The 23,360-nt window shown below is 30.8% G+C and overlaps 2 protein-coding genes across 3 annotated transcripts; one reads left to right on the top strand and one right to left on the bottom strand.

Annotated features, from left to right (window-relative positions):
• Positions 1–159: 159 nt before the first annotated feature.
• On the top strand, positions 160–2,920 carry LOC149882026 (ferritin heavy chain-like). Its single transcript, XM_090067651.1, has 6 exons — positions 160–1,547; positions 1,725–1,761; positions 1,841–1,941; positions 2,111–2,260; positions 2,352–2,477; positions 2,671–2,920. Exons 1-6 carry the CDS (start codon positions 1,455–1,457, stop codon positions 2,842–2,844), a joined length of 681 nt encoding a protein of 226 aa, XP_089923777.1. The 5' UTR covers positions 160–1,454; the 3' UTR covers positions 2,845–2,920.
• A 2,799-nt stretch (positions 2,921–5,719) lies between these two features.
• On the bottom strand, positions 5,720–11,495 carry LOC145191738 (uncharacterized). 2 transcript variants are annotated; one of them, XM_090066355.1, is made up of 2 exons: positions 11,178–11,466; positions 5,720–6,958 (listed from the first exon to the last, which is right to left on the bottom strand). In XM_090066355.1, the coding sequence occupies exons 1-2, from the start codon at positions 11,332–11,334 to the stop codon at positions 5,910–5,912; spliced, it is 1,206 nt and encodes a 401-aa protein (XP_089922481.1). In that variant the 5' UTR covers positions 11,335–11,466; the 3' UTR covers positions 5,720–5,909. The 2 variants fall into 2 exon arrangements, with proteins under 2 accessions (XP_089922481.1, XP_089922480.1); XM_090066354.1 differs by lacking the exon at positions 5,720–6,958 and adding an exon at positions 7,747–9,785 and having other exon boundaries at positions 11,178–11,495.
• Positions 11,496–23,360: the final 11,865 nt, after the last annotated feature.

Below are 23,360 nucleotides of genomic sequence, written 5' to 3'. Positions count from 1 at the left end.
AGCGAACGGCCCAATTTTTATAAGTGGGAACTTTTTTTATAATAGGGAGTTTTTTTTAGTCATTAGCAACCGTTCATCAATAGCAATCACTATGCTATCGATCCATGTAAAATCCGCTTTGAAAAAGTTATTTTTTACAATGCATCATTCGGAAAAATTATAGCCGAAAGAGAAAACTCAGGAAGTCAGCTAAATGATATGCTTGTATACGATTTTTTCACAATATTAATGATTTTTAAAGAGAGAATATGAGTCTTCTATTTTGCAGAGTGGTTAGCAAAACTTTATCGCCTTTGTCTTTCCTAAGTTTTTCATAGACATAAAAGCTAAAAATAAGAAAATATAAATACAAAGCTTCAGATAAGTATTGACTTTTTTTTTAAAGAAAAGAACCTAATAATTTTTATAATTTCTTTAGATGCAACATTCGGTTGGTGCATAAATACAATTGCTATAAAATACAAGCATTATAAATGATACTAAAAAGTTTAGAACGTCAATTGGGGTACAATTAAGGTTCTCTTATAAAAGACGTAAATAAATGCAATATCTTCCTCGTATTTTCTAATGTTCTATACCTTTATAAATTTGTAGCAGCGAAACGAACTATAGATTTGGTCTAAAATTTACACTTAAAGTTGCGAAGTGAAATCAACAGTTCAAATTCCATCAGCTGCCCATCGACATTGAAATCAATGACGTAGGTTCGCAGCATGAAATTCAAGGACGTTTTTTAATGTTCTAGTTTTTTGTGTTTATTTGTTTGTTTTGCGTAGATTGTTTGTTTACTCAGAGAATTTTATACTTTCCATTTTTTATAAACACAAAGCAAAAAAAAAAAAACTTCTAAATAATGAAATGGAGATTCTCTATGGTCTTCCATAAACTGTCGTCGACTCATAAGAAATGTACCAAATTCATTACCTGACGTCACATGTTAAATCAACTTTGACACCCTTTTCGTTTTTTACGTGTACGTTGATTATGTAAACGATCTCGCTTCACGTTTTAATAAAAGTCCAGCTGAGTTTTGAAGGACCGTAAGATCATTTATTCATTTACACAAGTTTACGATGTTTGCTTCGGTTTCGAGTTGCTAATTCCTATTTTCCTCTTCATAACTTAGGTGTGGTCGCAAACATCCATAAACGTCTTGATAAGCTTCTCGTCACATCTATTATTGAATCACGCTTCCATTATCAGTTTATGTCAATATATTTTGTTAACTGTTTAAAAAAGAAAGTGTTTTACGAACATCAGAATTTTTTCTTAACTTTTGTTACTATTAAAGTGTAAAACCTTTTTTTTTCTTTTCAGGTTTTGTTGGTGTTGGTTTTGTAACTATTATTGATGACGATTGTACCAGCGTTATCGTCGATGTCGTTGCCTGCATTTTTACTGCTGCTACTGTTACCTTGCTTTTGCATTTATCCTTTACATTTAGAAAACTAACAATGAATTCGTATTTCTTGTGTGGGTTTGTTTTGTTTGGCGTTTTTGCAAATGCAATTCTCGAGAGAGACTGTTCTTGGATGGAGAAGAGACTAGTAAATGATCAAATTTTCTCTTTAAATCTTTCTTTTTTTATGGTCGAAAATATATTTGGTTGTAGTTAAAAGAATTAACTTTTTTATGATTTTTTATGAACACATTTTCATTAAATTTTTTTCCTTGAATGATTTATCATTGAAGAATGAGCGTTTACATTCTTCTTTTTGATTTAGACGGAGATTGAAACAAAAGAAAGCCATAAAGGTGACGGTAAGAAGAATGTCAAATTAAATTTTTGATCTGATAGCAACACGAGCATTAAACTAATGTTATTTTTTATCGTTTTCAGAGTTTATCGATCGAGTTTATCCCTACGCAAAGGATCTCGAGAAGTTGTTGAACTTTCAAATCAAATCAGAAATGAACGCTTTCTACAATTACTTGAGTATGGTGAGGAGTATAAATTTTTTTTCAGAATCAAAAAAATTTAATAAAAGCTGGACCATTTTGAAGGGTAAAATGTCGAAAAAGCAAAACACAACAAATGAATTTTTATTTGAGTCCTATAAACCAAAGATTTAAAAAAAACTCAAACTTTTATCTTGGTTTTATTTTTTAGTCTCATTTCTTTGAACGTGAAGACTACAATCTACCAGGGTTAGCTAAATACTTTCATGATGCAGCAATGGAGGAATTACAACACGCTGAACTGTTTATGAAGTATCAAGCCAAACGAGGTGGCAGAGTCAAATTTTTTGAGATAACTGCAGTAAGAAGAAAAGTTGATGTTTATTTTTTTTTTAATACTATTTTGTAAAATCTTTCGTAAAATTCCTCACCTCAATTTTGATTCCTTTCAGCCATTTTATCAAACGTTTAACAGCGGGTATCACGCATTGCAATCTGCTTTCGATCTTGAACAAAATGTTACCGATGAAGTTCTCTGTCTTCATAAGATGGCTGCTGATCGTTACAATGATGTAGACGTATGATAAATATTTCTTTACAACTATTTTTTGGAAAGAAGTTTAAGATTGTGTTTAATTACAATGCTGCAATCAAGCAAATATAAAATGTTTTTTAAAAAACTGATTTGAGATAAAAATATTTACAAATTGTAATTTTTTAAATCTAAGTTTCTTTTGGGAAGTGTGTGCAACTGCTTCACATTATTTTTAGTTCTCGAATTTTATTGAAAGTGAAGTGATTCCTGAGCAATACAAGGGCTTGAAAGATTTAAAAACGCATCTTAAAACTTTACTAAGAATGGGTTCATCGAAAGGAAAAACTGACATGCAAAATTACGGAATTGCAGAATTTCATTTCGACCAACAGTTACTTAACGGAAAATAACCGCATTTGAAATAATTGTTTTTTTATACTTCATAGAAATAATATCATTTTGTATGCAAAAAATTCTTCAAAAATGTTTTTCGTGTTTTTTGTATAACCAATATTTAAACAAAAACCAAAATGACAATTTACCGAAAGCAAAATAAAATATGCACTTTTATGAATCCGCGAAACAAAAAATAAATTTTGAGATAAAATCGATCAAGCGGACTTGATTTAACATATTTTTTTTTTTTTTTAAAGATAACAATAAAATCATCATTTATGTATTCATTTTCCCCCTGAATTATATTTTAGTTTTTTTCTCTTTTTTTATTACCTTAAAGATATACTTTCAGATCTCTCTTGTCTTGGGATATCGGTCTCGTACATATCGGTCAACTTTATCACCAAACGAAATTACATTGCAAGAGAGAATCAAAAACGAGTTTGTAACTAGATTTTTATAAGTCAAAAAGTAATTGAATTTAAAATTTCTGAGAAAACTTTGCGCTCTCATTACTGAGTAATTTCAGGTTGACTTTTTTGCTTTCTCTCAAAAGTGGAACCTTTTTTCTTGTGTTTATTTTTTTTTTCGCGGATTTCTGACTTAGTAGGTAGATTTAATGCGTCAAATGCGCGTGATCGTAATTCAATAAGTTAGCAAGTAACCAAAAAATATTTGAACGTTTGATCGAAGTGTGAATGTTTGATCTAAGAGTGAATGTTTGATCGAAGTGTGCGAAAAATATTTGAATGTTTGATCGAAGTGTGCGAAAAATAACGTTTGTTGATCAGAATTATTAAAAATAATAAATTTTGACAGCACTGATTATGGAAAGATTTGCGAGAACGACTTACCAAAATGACAAAATCATTGCAAAACAGTGGAACATAAGTTAACAAAACGGTCAAAGTCGAAAGTTAGGTTTTAACAGTTATGCATTTTGAATAAAGATATTCTGGCGACAAAAATACAAAAAAAAAAATTTGCCCTTTATTATTGTTTTAGTTGCGAAATGGTACGTGAAAATTGATTTAAGGGTGGTAATTTATATTTAAGGGTGGTAATTTATATTTAAGGGGGGTAATTTATATTTAAGGGGGGTAACTTATATTTAAAAAATAAAACATTCAAGTAGTAAAATTTTTAAAAAAGAAATATAAATCCGAAAGTCATTTCGTGTTATTGCAAATTTTGGCTATATTTATTTTGATGTTTATTTATAAGTTAAATCAATCAGATTTGAAGTAAAATATATGGATTGGTTGGAGATGGAGTTTTAGCAGATCATCCAAAAAATACAAAGAATTATGAAAGTAATATTAATGCACACCATAAATCATTTTTCGTTTTATAATAATGTGCCGGCGGGGTTTTCTGTGTATGCGGTGCAAGAATTTTTAAGTGCGGTGTTTTTTACTCACGCGGGAAGAGCGTGAGGGCTGTGTTTTGTGTATGAGAGTAGTGTTTTTGTATGCATGGTTGTTTGTTTCGCGTGGAAAAGATAATGTAAAGATGGCGGTGAAACTTTTTAATAAAATTATTAATACATATAGTAGCAATAATAACAGTGCCTAAATCAAAACAAAATAATAATATTTACCCCTGGTTTTTAAATATTTATGAATAGAAATAATAATAGTATGTTAATACCGATAATACAACGTAATCAAAACCACTCAAATATTTTTTTAGACTCCCTAACAGGAGAATCTCCATCAAAATTTCTTGTCATAAAATTCTTTCCATAGATAAATTGAATTGTCGTGGTCATTTTTGCGAAAGCAATGTTAAACTCTAATACAATTGTGACTTATTTATTTTTTATATAATTGTACACGTGTGTCCACCTAGTGTCCACCACTTTTCTTCGATCGAATGTTATGTTTGAGTCAAGTAAAACTTTAAGATGATGTTTATAAGTTTTTTTCATTTTCCTTCCTAAGAATTTAAAATTGCAAAATTAGTTGTTGTACTTCACGCGGTACTCTTTTCATTTATATTCTGAGGAGTAGCTGAAACTTTAGAAGAAGCTGAGATTCCATAATATTTTTAAACAGCAAGCTCATAAAAAGGTTTTAAAAAAACGTAGAAAGCGACCAAATGAAGATTTCAAAAAAAACTCTACCTTATTTTGTTAATATTAAAAAACCAAGTAAAAGTGGCTTTGTAGTGAAAACAAAGAACAAAAAAAAAAAAAAAAAAAAACTGAATCAATGGGACGGGTGTCTTACTAATTCAATTTGTTTGTCAATAAGCCTAGTGAATGAACTTTGTAGTGGTACTAAAGCTGTTGAAGACAAAAACAGTACGGATTCCAATATCGCAGAAGAATCTTCACCTATGAAGAAAATGTATCAAACAACAAAATCTGCAGCTATGCTGTTGTCACATGTGTTCTTATCAACAAGGAAAACTTAGCTGTGGAAGGATTAGATGTACCCACACCATCACATTCAGGAATTCGGCAAATTCAAGACAAAGCACGGATGAAAAAATTTATCACTGTTTCCGTATATTACAACACCTCGTTAAGTGCAGTTTTTTTTCTCAATTAAAAAAAGTAAAAGTCGTTTCTGTAAATTATAAGCAAAAATTTATCATTTATCACCACAGGTCTTTAGGTTTAAAAAATCTCAAAACTCTTGTCTACATGTTCGTTGCCTTGACAACTCGAACGTATTGCTCCGAGAAGATATTAGCAACATATTTTATAAACTGTCATTTGACAAAAAAAGTTTTAAAACAAAAGGAAGATTTTTTTAAGTTTAAAACTTCCTTGCTGTTCTTTTGATTAGATTTTTTTGCACTGACTTAAGACGCTATTTGCGACAGAAAGCGTGCACCTTTACGTTCACACCTCTTATCTGCCAAAGAAAAAATAAAGTTATGTTTTTAAATCACTTTGTCTATTTATACTATTAGTTTGTGCACCAATAAAAATTAAAATTTACACATGTGTTTCAACTTAGTTAAAAATTTAAAGATAGTCTACATTTAAATGTGGTAAAGCATCACTGTATCCCTTTAACAGTCTTTACCCAGAACTTTTAATTTAAATTACAAGTTCTTTAAAGGTACATCAAGAATTGTTTTCAGAAGCCTGGTCTTCATTTTCATCTTCAGAAAGTTGAGTGACTGTAGCAGGACTTTCCTCTCTAAAAGATGAATTTTGATCATTTACGCTTTTTGTAGCAATACTAAGGTCTGTTTCAAATTCAGTTTTCTCATCGTCATTGGTTTCAGTAGTGGTTTTCTGACTATTCGTCATCTTTTCAGTGACGCTTGTTTCGACGTCAGATAAATCTTTTTCAATAATAGCATTTTCATCACCAGATAAATCGTCTTCAGTTGCATTTTGATCATCGTTCAGTGCATCTTTTCCAGTGAGAGTTTTGTTACGGTCAGAATGATCTTTTATAGAGGTTGTCTTTCGAGCAGGTTGAATCTTTACAGAAGTCGTCTTTTTTTGACTGGAAGTATCTTTTACAGAAGCGGTTTTTTCAAGACTAGAAAGATCTTTGGAATGAGGTTTTTCACGACTAGATGGATTTTTTGCTTTATTGGAGGCAGTTTTATCACGAGCAGACAAATTCTTCATGGAAATTGTTTCCTCTCGACCAGATAAATTTTTGGCGGAACTAGTTTTATCACTAGTAGACAGATTTTGGACTGATTTCTTTTTTTGATTTCCCAAATTCTTTGCAGAAATATTTTTTTCACCAGAAGACAGATCCTTTGCAGTAGTAGTTTTAACATGATCAGAGCGTTTCTTTCTAGAAGTCGTTTTGTTATGAGGGGCTTCTTTATGATGTTCTAACAAATTCTGGGTTAAATTAGATTTCTCATGACCAGATGATAAATCTTTGTCAAAAACAGAGAGACCTTTGGTGCTGAAGCTATTTTCGCTACCAGACAGATCATTTTCTGTAGCATTTTGCTCATCTGCTGAAAGATCTTTTCTGTGAGATGCTCTTTCGTTGCCAGATTTATTTTTGAGAACTGTGCTATTTTCAATATGAGGTTGGTTTTGTTCAGTGGGCAGCTGCTCTTTGGAAATTTGTTGCGCCGTAGATGATTCCTTTTCAGTAAGATTTTGTTTACCGACAGATGTGTCAGCTGACAATGATGCTAAAAATAATTTATCTTATTGTTTAAGTTAAAGTTGTTTATAATTAATATTCTTTAAATTGTGTATGTAGTGTTATTTATTTATTTTAATTTATTTATTTATTAAATTAAATAAGTCAATGTAAATTATCAGTCGGTCGGTAACTTCGAGTATAAACAAGACATTCGTTTGACTTCAATAAATCTTATAGTAAAGTTTTGATATTAAACTTTGTTTTTATATTTTAATTAAGTATTTAACAGTTTCATATTACTTTTTTGTCGTGTAATAATTGTGATTTATCGTGAACACAATTTATACTATGTTTATTCTTAAATACGTTTAATATTAATATTAAATATTAAATACGATATAACTTAAAGTTAATATAAATTCTGATAGCTAAGATTTAAACTATTACTAGTTACTGCAATTGATTCACTAACAAACTAAAATATATAAAAATATTTAAATTACTCTTTAAAGTTATTTACTTCACAATTTGAGTTGTTTTTTTTAACTTAAATACTTTATTTTATTCTAAATATTTTTTATTAATCCAACTTTTAAAGTTAAACACTAAGAGGATTTTCGAAAAGCATTTTACTTTTTTTTTTAAAACATATTGAAACAGCTAATCGTTACCGTCAACTTTATCCTTGACGATGATAGAAATTAAAATTTAACTATTAAAATTTACTAATCATGCAAAAGATTGCGCAGCTCATTGATTCATCGAACCTTGCTGTTTAACTGCACTTCCTTTAAAGAATCTGAGCATTTAAATGTAGTAAAAATAGAACTGATAATATATTAATATCTTTTGTAATAAACTGTAAATTAACACACAAAAATAAATCAGTTAAAAATATCTATATAAAAATATGAAGGTTTTATAACTTAGTTAAATTTAATTTTAGTCAGTGTCAGCTCGTTCAGGAACATTGACATGATCATTAATGGTTTCTTGTGGGAGAACTTCTAATGGCTCTTCTTTAATATGATCTGTCGGCTCGTTTTCCGAGGCATTTAAGTTAATTAACTCATTTACTTCGCTATTTTCTGTAGTACTTTTTTCAGTGATCCGTATCTCTTTTGCCTCGTTTTCGTCGTTTTTGCTTTCCGTTATTTGGACTGAATCGTCATCATTAGTTCCAATGTGCTCGCTAATGGTAGCATTTTGATCCTCGTACACGGTGACTTTTCTGGCATTTACATTGATATCACTAGGTGACGTTTGTCTTTCACTTGGCAAAATATCCTCGTTGTTTAGCGACATTTGTCTGCTAGGCGAAGTATGCTCAGTGTTAGACAAAACATGTTCGTTGTTGGGTGAAATACGTCCAACGCTAGGAGTACTTGCATTGGTTGGTGACATACGTCCCGTGCTAGGTAAAATACCTGCAGTGCTTGGTGACATAGGTTCAATGTTTGGTGATATATTTCCAGTGTTAGGTGAAATAGCTGCAGTGCTTGGGGACATACGTCCAGTGCTAGATGAAACACCTGCAGCGCTTGGTGACATACGCCCAGTACTAGGTGAAATACCTCCAGTACCTGGTGACATACGGCCAGTGCTAGGTGAAATACCTCCAGTACCTGGTGACATACGGCCAGTGCTAGGTGAAATACCTCCAGTACCTGGTGACATACGCCCAGTGCTAGGTGAAATACCTCCAGCACTTGGTGACATTCGCCCAGAGCTAGGTGAAATACCTCCAGCACTTGGTGACATTCGCCCAGAGCTAGGTGAAATACCTCCAGTACTTGGTGACATTCTGCCAGTGTTTGGTGAAATACCTCCAGCACTTGGTGAATAACGACCAATGCTAGGGGAAATACCATCAGCATTTAGTGACATGTGCCCATTGCTAGGTGATATATTTCTAGTGCTTGGCAAAGCATCATCAGTATTAGACAAAACATGATCATTACTCTTTGAATTATGTTGAGTAAAAGGTGAAATATGCCCATTACTTGATGATATATGTCCATTGGTATTTGAAGTATGCTCAGTGTTGGGTGATATTTGTCCATTACTAGGAAAATTATGTTCTGTACTAGGGGAGTCACGTAAGACTTCTGTTACAATCAATGTAGGTGACTTACGTAAAGGTTCTGTTAATACTAATGGTTCTACTGGACCATTAGAACTGGATTTTAAAGTATCAACAGCTTTACGGGCCAAATGTCCCCGAAAATTTGCTTGAATTTTAATAGCTGCTTGTTCAAATTGCTCAGATGACTCTAAATGGTCATTAACACAAGATACATCACTAGTATTCTCAGTTTTCTGGGTTAAACTATCTACTGCTTGTGAAGCTTGCATATGCTGTTCAGAATGGTCGTCAAGAATCTCATTTTTTTGTGATGAAATATCAGATAACTCAGACGTAACTTCAGTATTTTTGCTAGCAATTGAGCTTTCAACTGTTTTAATAGATGAACATCTTGTAGAGTTTAAACAATTTTCTTGCATTAGGGGAACTGGTGGAGTATTATCAGCAACAGTTAACTCATTTTTTATTGCCACATGTTGAGACAAAACTGCATTCTTTTCATAGAGCATAGAATTTGTCTTGGCAAGCACTTGAGAATTTCTCTTAGATGCTAATGGCTCTTTCTGAAATGCCACATCTTGAGACAAAACATCATCCTTTTCAGGTACTGCAGAACCATTTTTGAATGCTAAAGTCTCTTTTTTTATTACTGCTGTAGAGTCTTTTCTAGCAGATGCAGAGGCCTTTTCTGCCAAAGGTTTTTGTTGGGTGATTGATTCTTTTCTGGGCAGTGCATTCTCTTTTAAAGATGTAGATTCAGACTTCACAGAGTAACTCTTACGCCCTTCTACAAGAAGATGGATATCAAAGAAGTGTAAAGTTATGTAAAAAATACTTGTAAAAAAAGACCCATTTTAAATTAAAAGCAAGATACAACATAACAAAAGTAATTTTATAAATCTAAAGGCTATAAAATAAATAAGCTATGTATGTTCTTTAAACAAACTGTTCAGGAATAATAAACAAATAATTACAGACTCATTATTTCAACCAAACAGTTATAAAAACCCTTGAGGGCTTAAAAAAAAGTTAATTGTTAGGTAAGATTTTGGTTAGGTAAGTAAATGCACATCAATTTCCTTACCACTGAAAAATACAAATCACATTTATAATTGACTCTTCAGTTTTTTTATTATTGCAGTTTTATTACTAATACATAAATATTATGTTTCATTATCTTTACTATTATACTACACAATATTTTAATCTATTATAAAAATAAAATCAAAAAACTAGATAAAGCTTGGTAATTAAAAATATTTATAAAACTGTCTTTATAATCTTAATCAAGACAAATATATTTTAACTAAATGATTACCCTTTATAAACAAGTTGCTCTAAAACTCTTTTTTCTATTATTTTTTAGCTGATAAATTTTAAGGTATCTATTTATCAAATTATTCATTTCTTATAATTTCTAAATAATTTTTCTATCATTAATAATGAAAAAATTTATATTCAACTAATAAAAATCCCTTTCTTTTATTTCGATTGCTTTTTACTAAATCTTTATATCATTAAAAAAGATTTCTAATGTTTAAATTTTTTTAATCACTTCTAATTGTTTAAGTTCAATGCTATATTGAATTTATAAGTAGTAAAAACTGTAGGTGTTATAAACTAAGTACATAATATATTTGCTCCTTTAAAAAACGCACAAAAAGCTATATAAAAAGAAACGCAATCATAAAACATTATATAAAGCAATACAAAATATTAATATAGACTACTAAAGCAATATTTGATGACATTAATGTTTACATTTAATGTAAAAACTGTGGCTGAACTTTTTTTTAAGAACAAAATTGACAAAAGAAACATACATACATACATACATACATACATACATACATACATACATACATACATACATACATACATACATACATACATACATACATACATACATACATACATACATACATACATACACACAGACATACATACATACATACATACATACATACATACATACATACATACATACATACATACATACATACATACATACATACATACATACATACATACATACATACATACATACATACATACATACATACATACATACATACATACATACATACATGTACATTCACACAAAGAGTTTTTTAAAATATATATGTAAGCAGCAAATATTTATGTTTAAAAAAAGGAGACTAGGAAAAAGTTATCTGACCCTCTTCGCGCAATGCAAGTTGACTTTTGAAATACTCTGCAGAAAACTTTATTATGTCGGTTGGTTGCTCTCTCAAAACTTCTCGTGCAAGTCCTTCCAGCAATGCTTGAAAACCTTCAGGTACTTTCAATTTTGTTGGCGCATATTGAACAGACATTTCAGTATTTCAGCGATTAAGTGATTACGTGTGTGTATGTGTATGGTGTATATGTGTAGGATTATAGGCTCCTAACTTCTGAGAGAGTTATTTACTAATGCTTGATTAGTAACGGAACAATTTTGCTGTTTACACCATTTATACATATTTAATGTGTTCCCATAGCAATCTATCCGTGTTTAACTTACTAAAAATGTTCGAGTAATTCAATATTCGTTATTTGCCTTATTTAGTTTATGTTTAAAAAGATATTTCAAACTAAAGGTTTCTTCTTTTTCTTTTCGCCCTTTGTCATGTAAATAAATGTTCAATATAATTAAAAAAAAATTTCCGAATCTCTTGTAAAAGCTTTTGCATGGTAGTATTTTCTTTTTTTCATTGAATGAAGTGAATCCACTCTATATAAACGGTAAAATCAAAATCCGTTTTTTTTAAAAAAATTATTTAATTTATGCTTAAATATGTGTAATTATGCAAAAATCATTTTCTAACGCTCGTCAACAATTTTCAATTGAAAATTTGAGAACAAAAGAGAATTAGACTATAATACATAATATGATAAAGCTAAAAAATTTTTCAATCCTGAATTTTTCTCTTGTAAAAAGTTTTTGTTTTTTCCAGATACAGTATTTATACAAACTTTCAAAAATACTCAACCTGGTATGAATTTTCGCTTATTGCTCTGTCGCCTTACTTATCTTGTTTGATTACTTGATACTTATGTCTGCTATTATGTGTTTTTTGTTATTATGTCTCTTTGGTAGCAGTCTTCCATTGTCTTAAGATCAAAAAGGAAGCGTTCTGCTTACTCGTTGCTCACAGATTCAAGCAGGAGCATATAAAGAATTTAGTGTTTGATTTTTTTGAGAGGAGAGCGTGATGAACCAGGTCATTTTAGTGGTCATTTTAAATTTAAAAAACAACATTGTTCATTTAAAATGGAGCATAGGTATGCGATCCAGAAGCGTACTGATCAACTAATTGACCTGTACTCTTCTAGCGTAGGTTATTAACGGCTTTTGCTTGCAACCGCAGGTGAGAAGAACTTGTTTAAATACAGATTTTTTTCCTTCATTTATGTCTTATTTACTATATTTTATTTACTATATTTTGTTAACTACTATATTTCAAAAAAAATTTCGATATTATCAAGAAAAGTCCTCAGAAACTCAAACAATTACCAATCTTTACAAAAAATTCAAAATTTAGGTCTTCGATAAGTCTCATCCATTTTCTTCTCGATCGAATTTTTAGTTTCTTCGCTCTTCACGAGTTTGATGCTGTTTTCTAGGTTTTCCATCACTTAAAAAAAAAAGGGCTTTATTGGCTTTGAGTTTAGATTTTTAGTGATTTGAATAAAACAAACTGCCATTTCATAAACTTTTTTTTTAAAATGGATATATATATTTTTTTCAGTGAATGGAGCGCGTTATTTTAAGTCATGCCTTTTATGGGGAGCGTTTAGTATAGCTTCAGTAGCATTTGCCTCAAATTTCTCAAAAATTCCAAGTAATTTACCTGAACTAACATATTTTTTTAGTACTATTTCTTTTTCTCTAATCTTTTTATGGACTTCAGGACGTTCTGTTACAATGGAATCGCAACCAAGCCATCGTCTATTCCTGCAGTTTGTTTCTACTAGGTGTGCAAGCCATAAAATTAAGATAGATCCAAGAACTAGTTTGGAAGACATTGTTTCTGATGAAATTGTGTGCATCATTGGGGTTTTAACTGCGCCGAACGCTTTTAACATGCTAAAGAGAATTATCAGTAAATCCTATTTACAGCGTCACTGATTTAATAAAAAATTAAATAAATGAAAAGAGAATTTAATTCCTATTTGGATTAATCTTAATTTTTGTGCGTACTACCTGAATAGGCTCAAGAAGTTTTTAATTCACATGAGAAGTAAATCATTGCTGTTGTAATGTAAGATTAAAGAAAATCATATTTTTCTGTTGTGCTTTGAATCCATGGATAAAGAAACTAGTTATAAGTTATAAAACAATTCGTAAGACCTTTTTTTTTTTCCCCCACATAATTTAGTCTTATTTTAAAAATCGGTTTGTGCACTTTCTTTAAAATATATGATTATGAATACATATCATATATGAATATACTTAGAATATATGAATATACGATTAGGTCTACTGACACACTGGACTAAAGATAACGCCTGGTTCAATGTCGAGGAACTAGATGTTTTGTCTATTTCTTAAGTTTATAAAAAGTAAATTTACTAAGCTTCTTCTAGAATCATAGAAAGTAAAATGTTTACAGAAAACTTGATAGATGGATCCATTTTCTGTTTGTCTATAGGGGATTTCTCTTAAGATCAACATTGACCAGAAAATAAGTTAAAGAGAACATCCACTTAACAAGTATCTCTTGAAATCATCAAGAAAACTCCTATTGTGCTTGAACTCTCAAAAATAAAACATATTAAATGGGCACTCTTCACAAGGGTTTGAAAAGTAAAATATTTATAAAACCTATATTTTTGATCACTTTTTTGAACTAAAGGGTTTTATCGCCAACTTCTGTATCGTTCTATATGAACAGTAAAAATAACTTCACAAGATCTTATCTGTGTTCAGAAACAGTTTCGAGATAAATTTGGAAAAGTCTCGCAGTTTAGATCCAATAAGAGTCATTTTCAGGATTTCATTGGATGATGGAGGTTCATTCGTTAAAGTAAATATCAATGTTTTTGATTATTTGAGAGTAGTTCAGATTTTTCATCTGTGGTACAACGCTCAACATTTTTAGCCATTGTTAAAGATGTTCCTAAATCTAGTTTTTACTTGAGACAAATGATAGAGATGTTATATTTACAAAGATCTCAAATATTATTTCGCTTTCGATTTGAAATGGGAATGCGCTATTCAGCCAAAGTATTCTGCAAAAAGATCATGTTAATAGTCACGTGATGGTTCTGCAAAAAGATTATATTAATGGTCACGTGATGGTTCTTGAAAAAGATCATGTTAATGGTCACGTGATGGAAATTTTATGAGTAATAGACAACATGAGCTCTTCTTTCAGCACAAAAGGTTGCTTCAGATAAAAATATACATACAACTTGAAAAATTTTACAATACCATTTATGGGGAAACTTTGCTCAAAAAAAAATGCGGATAAAGCCTTCATGTAAAGTTTAAATGACACGGGAGAGGTTTAAAAGACAAGAGGAGCATCCAGACCATGAAGACTTTCCCTGCTTAAAGAGGGTTTAAATTTACTTTATAATAAGTTTTTAGTAAATATAAATGACATTACTAGAAATTTTGACCAGATTATAACTACAGGGCTGTTACATAAATAATCTATATTTTACATATTTATTGTATGTCTAAATATATAAATTACTGTAAATTCAATTTATTTCACAAAACTGATATCGAATTTATATTCGTTACTAAGTGAAAAACCAAACGCTAATACTTTAAATGTTCGATATAATGCAATAAAGCAAATTTTATTTCTTAATCTCAAAAGTATAGGTCTCAGCTAAAGTTTTGAATGAATTTGTAGTTTTTTATTATCCGATTCAATTATTATCTGTTTTCTTAATGCGTATCTGCATGTACTTAAATACTTGTTTTCTCAAATGAAACAATGTCGTAGTGAAAACCGAAAGAAGACAATTTTTAAAGTTTGATGCTGGATCAATTTTTTGCTTATAACAACCGACCGCAGATTTGGGATTCTTTTTTGTAACTCTACTTTTCATAAATAATACCAGTTGTGGGAAATAAGATTTATTAAGGAAATCACTGCAGAAAAAAAAATTTACTGAAAATGAATAAACTTGAGTGAAACAAGGGAAAGATTAAAAATCACCAAAAGTTACACGAAAGCCAATTGGTTCACTAGAATTATATTACTTTACGGACTATACGAATTTATAAAAAAATGCTGTTATATCAAATTAATGTATAGATTGCATTCCAAGTTATTGAATATATCTAGTCCTTACATTAATCTTATACATTTATTACAAACATATTTATTATATTATATAGATGTAGTCCTTATGATTATTGAATATATGGACTAGATCTAGTTGTCTATATCAAGAATTTACGAATACTTTGATTGAGCCGTTTAAATTAGTTAAAAACTTGTTTAAATTATTTAAAGAACAAGTTTAGTTTTATGGAAGATTTTTTTAGTTGCATCATAGTTTTTTAACTAAACCATTCATCATAAATATCTCACAATTTTTGTATAAAAAATTAGGAAATTTGCTTTAATTAGAATTCAAATTCTATGAGAGTCAAATGGCTATAAAAGTTATTCATGCATAAATTACTTTTCTCTTAAAGTACAGCTGCTTAAAAACAGCCGTGTGTCAAATGCCATGGAGGCTTAAAAGAACTAAATTCAAAAATTTGATAGATTATCGCTAGCGTCACGTTTAATTTACTCAAAATACCATAAAAAACAACATCTTTGGGTTCCTTTGATTAACAACGATTTTTCGGAATATTTATTTTTCTTCTGATAAATTGTTTCTTCGCGCATTAAATTGACAATGGGACAACTGCGGTGCTTTCATGAAGCTCATGACTTAATTTACCTTTATTTACCTTAATACCTTAATACACATACATTTATTATATATTACACATTTACTAGACATTATTATAAAACTATATTATACAACTCTATAACCATTTATCAAAGTTAATTAAAATTCTATTACACTTATTTGTAATTCTTTTACACTTTGTACTTTTTTGTTCAGTTTTTTTTGTAAACAATAAACTTCCCACCCCTCTTCTTCACCTCAAATTTTGCATCTGAAAAAGGAATAATGAAGTTTTTAGCTAAATTTAGTTACATTTGAATTTGCAACTTACTCTCGATATTTGCTTCAACTTTATTATCATGATAGTTAGCATATTTTGTTTAAATCACAATTTACTGATTACATATCTTAATCTTAAAAATCTGATTTGATTGAAAAGCTGATCAACTTTATGTTTACTTTTGTTATGTTTGCATTGCGTCAAAAACAAACTCAATCATTTACATCTTAATTTTTGCAGCTTGCGTCACCAAAAGTGGTGTAAAATTGAATATTTACGATGTAAGACAGAGTCATTACCGATATTATCGAACTAACTTTAAGAAGATTGCTGTGTACATGAACGATTCTTTAAAAAAAATTTTTTAGGAATTTCTGAAATGAAATTAAATATTTTAATTTGAAAAACAATTCATTTATGATTTGCTTTATAAATAATGATGATAATCATGATGATGATGATGATGATGATGATGATGATGATGATGATGATGATGATGATGATGATGATGATGATGATGATGAGATGATGATGATGATGATGATGATGATGATGATGATGATGATGATGATGATGATGATGATGATGATGATGATGATGATGATGATGATGATGATGATGATGATGATAAAGATGACTTAAAATTGTTTCAATTATGGTATATTTGTAATGTGTGTATGGGTATGCTACATATATATATATATATATATATATATATATATATATATATATATATATATATATATATATATATATATATATATATATATATATATATATAACATTTTTCAATAATACTTTTCCGATACTAACTTTGAAGTATTGTTGATGATAATATCGTACATACGAGACTTCCAAGGCTCTGATGCTTAGTTTTTTATTATTATCATACTATTACTATTATCATCATCATTATTATTGTTATTACTATTCCTATTATTATTATTAATACTATTATTATTGTTACTATTACTATTATTATTATTGTTACTATTGTTACTATTATTAGTATTATTATTATTAGTATTATTATTATTAGTATTATTATTATTTAATTGACCAACTTGCAGCTCTAGCAGCCAACAGGCCAGGCCTAGGTCGAGGTAACCACTCAGCTGCTTCTCAAAAGCTTGATACTATGATATCAAAACTAATAGCAACAGTCAGTATACTGCACACCGCGTATCTGCTCTTGAAAGAGTAAGTATTACTCTAAAAGCAAACCTTTCTCAACAGTCAAACTCAGCATCTCCGAGTTTAACCACAACTCTTAGCTGGGCAAGCGCAGTCAAGCACCGTTTAGAAGCCAATGAAGCAATTATCACAGCAGTCAACGAAAATGCCAAAGTTGTAGAAATGAAATCAAAAAGAGCTATAATTGCCGGTCTTCCAGAATCCTCTGACAATAATCAGAGGCTACTTTCAGTTCAAAGTATGCTCAAAAAACTTAACTATAATGTTGCTTTTAAAGTTGTTGGGCATTTCACAAAAAGGATTAATAATACCACCAGTTTAACTAAAATAGCTGAACCAAATGAATTGATCACCTTTGAGTTTGACTTGAAAGAGCACCGCAATGATCTCTTATCTAATGCAAAGCAACTTGCCTCAATAGACGAATTAAAATCTGTCTACATTCGCCCAGACCGTACATCTCTCGAACAAGAAACAATCAACAACTTAAACAAAAAGCGTGCTACAGAAAATGCAGAATTATTGGCAAAAGATTTACTTGACAAACCCTTTCGATTTGTCATCCGCACCGAAAAAATCAAATGCATTGACACATCCAAAACAGTCCACATCAATGGAAGAGAGAGGAACCCATTTCTCAATTGGAAATCAGCTGCTGAAGCCATTCAGTCGCTCTCAACATCTCACTAATTCATTCCTTAACAAGGTCAGCTCTTCCATTAAATTATCTGATCTTTCGTGCTTCTATACCAATGCAACCTCCCTCAATCCCATAAAACTGATCAAACTGTCTTTACTTGCAGAAAACAACTCTTTTGACATTATCTTTATCACCAAGACATGGTTCACTGACCAATCAACTCCCTCTCTTCCGAACTAAAACCTCTATCGTTCAGACCGTTTCAACCAAATCGGAGGAGGTGTAGCTATATACACAAACAATAAAATCATCTCAAACCAAATAGAGGAATCCCTACTACACAAAGATTTTATTTGTTACTATTCAGAACAATTATGGGTCGAACTAAAGCTTCTGAATGAAACTCTACTACTAGGCTGCATTTACAAACTACCATCCTCCGGTATCGAAGCCTTCTCAGAGATTTCAAGTGCTATTTTCCATCCCAAAACTTTAGTATCAACTAAAAAATACAATGGTATCATCATTACCGGTGATTTCAATTTCCCAGAGATTACTTGGACTTCTAATTCAGTCTTTTCCTCTAGTAAAATTGGTCTCAGTTCTTCATTTGTCTCTCTTTCAAGATTGTCATCTTCACCAAATCGTTACTGTTCCTACTTTCAAATCTGCTAATCGCCCTATTACAAACACTCTTGATCTCATAATATGTGACTCTCTTGATCGTGCTAGTGAAATTAACATCGGTCCTCCACTCAGTTTATCTGATCAATATGATTGCTCTATCACCTGGCATTATAAACTGGCTTCCAGCGTAAAATTTTCACATTTCAACAGCTTTAAATTTATATACAGGCTTGGTAACTACAAAAAATCAACGAAGAATTCAATAAGGTTGACTGGTCATCTATTTTTAAAGACTTAAACGTAGAAAAATGTTAACAACTTTGGCTCAACAAATACAATGAATGTTGTCATCAATTCATCCCTCGTATGCCGAACAAACCATCCCCCAAAAAACAACCATGGATAACAAAAGAACTATTATCTCTTATTCGACTTAAAAAATCGCTCTGGGCTCGTAACGTCAGTTCAAAATGAAAAATCACATCCCTAGTTTTGGAATATAGAGAAACTAGAGAGCTCGTTAAAAAATTAAGTCGTTCTTCTCTGAAATCCTTCGAAATTGCCCTTGCCAGTGATAATCGTAACCCTAAAAGACTGTTTTCATACATAAATAGTAAACGCTCTGTAATAAATCAGATCTCATCTATGCGAATCACCGGTTCCAGTGAGATAATTAGCTCTGACAAAACTACAATAGCCAATTCACTTAACAATCAATTTCAATCAGTTTTCAGCAAAGAGCCATCCAATGGCAACCTTCCCCGTTTTGATCGTAGAACTAACACAATCCTCAATAACATATCTTTCGATAATCTGGCCACTCTTATTGAACTCTCAGCACTAGATATATCAAAATCACTTGGTGTAGACAATGTCAGTCCTCACGTTTTACGCTTTTGTTCTATCTTAATGTCTTCTCCACTTACTCTCATCTTACAATAGTCATTTGACAATGGTAAAATTCCAAGCTCATGGTCCAAAGCAAATGTAATACCTTTATTTAAGAAGGGCTCTAGAATCGACCCATCAAACTACAGACCAATATCCCTCACCTCAATTCCGTGTAAAATAATGGAGAAACTAGTTAAAAAGGCAATTATGCAGCACCTAATATCAAACAATCTTTTATCAAATAGTCAACATGGATATTTAGGAAAAAAAGCATGCCTTACAAATCTTCTTGAAACAATGGACTTCTTGACTGGAAATATAGCCAGAAAGCTACCTATTGACGTCGTATTTCTGGATTTTGCTAAATCTTTTGACAAATTCCCACATCAACGAATGCTTTACAGATTAAAAATGTACGGAATTGAAGGCAATCTTCTCAATTGGATAAAAGCTTTTCTACTCAACAGGTCTCAAAGAGTCATCCTTGGTGACACTCAACCAAATTGGTTACCTGTGACAAGTGGAGTTCCGCAAGGATCAGTCTTGGGTCCAATTTTATTTTTCATTTTCATCAATGATCTGCCGGACGTAATAAGCAAAGAAAACAGTTGTAAGATCTATGCTTATAACACTAAAATCCTAAGCATTGTCCACTCACTTGCTGCTCAACTTCAACTCCAATAAGATATTGACCAAATTGTTCATTGGACTAAGTCTTGACTCATAGAGCTAAACGCAAAGAAATACAAGGTCATGCACTTTGGTCAAAAAAAATTAACTCCTTTCAAGTACTCAATGGAGGAATTAGGCCCTGGGCTGCAAAGGGCAAGCGAAATGTTGGTGCTATGACTCTAAAATGTTTTTTTTAAAAAAAAAAAAAAAAGAAAAAAAAAATTGAGAAGAAAGAAAGTTTAAAGACAACTGCAGAACACGATTATACTTGTCTTTTATGTTCGGAAACTTATTCTGAAAGTCTACCTGAAGAAAACTAGATCCAGTGAGAAGGTTGCAACTAATGGTCTCATACAAAATGTAGTTCACATGCCGGTCAAAACTATATTTGTATAAACTGCAAAATGGACATTGAAGAGTAACATTAAGTGTTTAGTAATTATTTTATTTATAATGTTAACAATTTTTTTGTTAAAAAATGTTTTAAAAAGTTGTTTTAGTTTTAAGATTGAAAAGTATTATTTTGTTTTTCTTTTAGTTATCTTTCACTGCTCATTTTTAGAAGTTTTAAGTTGAAGTTATTTTTGCTTCAGATTTTTTTTAACCACTCTTTCAACCAGGTTGACATGAAATAGAAACCGTTGAAAACGAATTAAAAACCGCATCTTTTTTCTTTTTTTAATCATTTTTCTAAATATTTAAAACCTTCAAAAAATTAGGGGGTCCTAAACTTTACATGGCTGTATCTTTTGAGCGTCAAAATATATTTTGATAAAATTTGAAAACTAATTACAATTTATATTTGAATTCAAGATAAAGAATTTTTTTTTAAAAAAAATATTCTCTCTCATTCAGAGGGATGTTGGAGTCATTTTTCAAGGGTATTCCTGTCCCTGTGATCCGACTGCCGTAATTTTTAGCAAAAAAACTATCATTTTAATGAATATTAGCAAAATAATAGTTGTAATTATCTTCTTATCAAAAATTTATTAGGAATGCAAATTTTCAATCTCTACTGACACACACAAAACATAAATAAATCTCCGATAACAAAATCAGACAAATGAAATGCCACAAACAGTATTTTTAAAATTATAATATGTTACAATAATGAAAAAGAAATAGATACTTTTTCAATCTAAATATATTCTTGAAAAATCTTCTTACAATCTCGTTGAAATGTATTCAACAACCATAACTCTGCTTTTCACCGTGATGGACGTTTTTTTCTGAGTCAACGAACCTTTTCAATGTCTTGTTTAAGCTTTTATGCACTGCTTCAGATGTTTGTTCTGATGTAAAACTGAGCGGGATTTTCTGCCATTGAGCACTTTCTATTTTCTATGTTCTGTTTTGAACATTGAGCACTAATTTAGTAAAATACACTAACACATTTTTCATCCAATTTAAAAAATCTATTGCAAATGATAAGTACTCAAGATTTGAATAATATTTAATGTGGTTTGTTATAAATCATTATATTTTATACTTATATCAACATATTCGTGTCTCTTAATTTTATTTAGACTGGTAGGTCAATAGTCCCCTATCTGTACTAACTAAATTAAAAACGTTCCAAGAAGTGTTTAAAAAGCAATGAAGTACCTTCTTTAAACCTCCTCAGGGTTTCAATACATTCCAGATATTCAATTGGAGAATAAAGTGTCATTTCGTCCAATGATCTTAAAACTTTGGTACAGTTAGGTCTATCAAATCCACCACCTTTATAGCCATGCCTGATAACCGTTTTCTTTTCAAGAAACTCCTTTAGATTTTTATCAGTGAAGAGGAGATCAATAATTTTACTGACATGGTGTTCATAAGTATGATATTCAGGTGGTGGAATTATGTTGATAATATCTTCAGTCAATTTCTCATCCAACAGACATGGATAAGTAACATTTTTGTAATATTGCATCTATATACGAGGTTTGTTATCAAAGTGGTATCTGCTAGTGATACGAAAGTCCTTTTAACTCCTTTTTCATCCATCGGCCCATCACAATAGCAACACGAGTATTTTCCACCGTGACCCTTGATTATAGAATATAACTTATAGGTATAATCTTGATCAATTTGAGGTCAGAAGCCAAGGTAAACTTCAATTGATTGAGTTGAAGGAGTTGGAAAATACTGGGGTCAATAAAGTGATATACACCGCGGTCAATAAAGTGATTATCTTAGGCATAACTCGAAACGTAGAAAAGAATCATCACAATCTGAAAATAAGATTGTGATGATTCTTTTCTACATTTCGAGCTATGCCTAAGATAATCACTTTATTGACCCCGGTGTACTTCTGGTTTCTTGGTTGAAAATCTAATGCTGATGGGTCAAACAAGTTCGTGAAAATCTTTAGAGATCCCAAACTTCCATCTATACCAACGCGTACAACAGAATTAAAAATATCCATTTTTCTGAAGGAACAAACTTCAGTTACGAGCATATATAGGTCAGTACAATAAACAATATCTTTTTCAAAAAAATTTTTCACCGATCTTGAGTTGACATTTTATCACATCGTAAAACCTATTCAAGTACCGTACCTGTTCGTAACTTCAGCATAGGTTTTCTCCTGTATTCCAGATTGTCCAATGTCTTTTCTTATCTCCTTCATTATTTATAACACTGCACAATTTGGAAGATCATGGTTTATCTTCAAGTTCATGATTGTTTCACTTCTTATTTTCGCCTTATAGGTGATCTATATCACGTCTTATAGGTGATCTATATCACGTCTTATAGGTGATCTATATCACGCCTTATAGGTGATCGGTCTGTGTATACTTTAACAGGAAGAGCTTTTCCTGCTGTTGCAAGCTTTATTTACAATCACCAACAACAGATATTTTTTTTAGCGTACAAGAAACAACTCTATCAGCGATATTTTGATTCTTTGAAGTAATTAAGGCGTGGAGAATTGAACAGTTTTTTTTTGCTGCAAGGATGTCGAATACCAGACCAACAACCTGACAGCATTCTAAGCAAAATGAATTTCTTTTTTCGAATGTAATCTTTTCAGATTCTACGTAGGTGAATTCAGAAAGATTAAGTGTACTACTACTTTTAGTACATTGCCCCTTGGCAGCAAATAGCACAATTGCAGTTGCCATCTTTTTGTTTAATTCTTCCCAACTTTTTAACTTGATCACGACCATTTATCCAGGAAGTCTCCACAGCTTTACTGG

This window comes from Hydra viridissima, unplaced genomic scaffold, assembly GCF_058129835.1.
Source record: "Hydra viridissima isolate aposymbiotic clone 2 unplaced genomic scaffold, HvirCarnegie_v1 scaffold_11, whole genome shotgun sequence".
NCBI lineage: Eukaryota > Metazoa > Cnidaria > Hydrozoa > Anthoathecata > Hydridae > Hydra > Hydra viridissima.
Note: the sequence above shows the minus strand (reverse complement) of the source record. Positions and strands in the feature narration are given on the sequence as shown.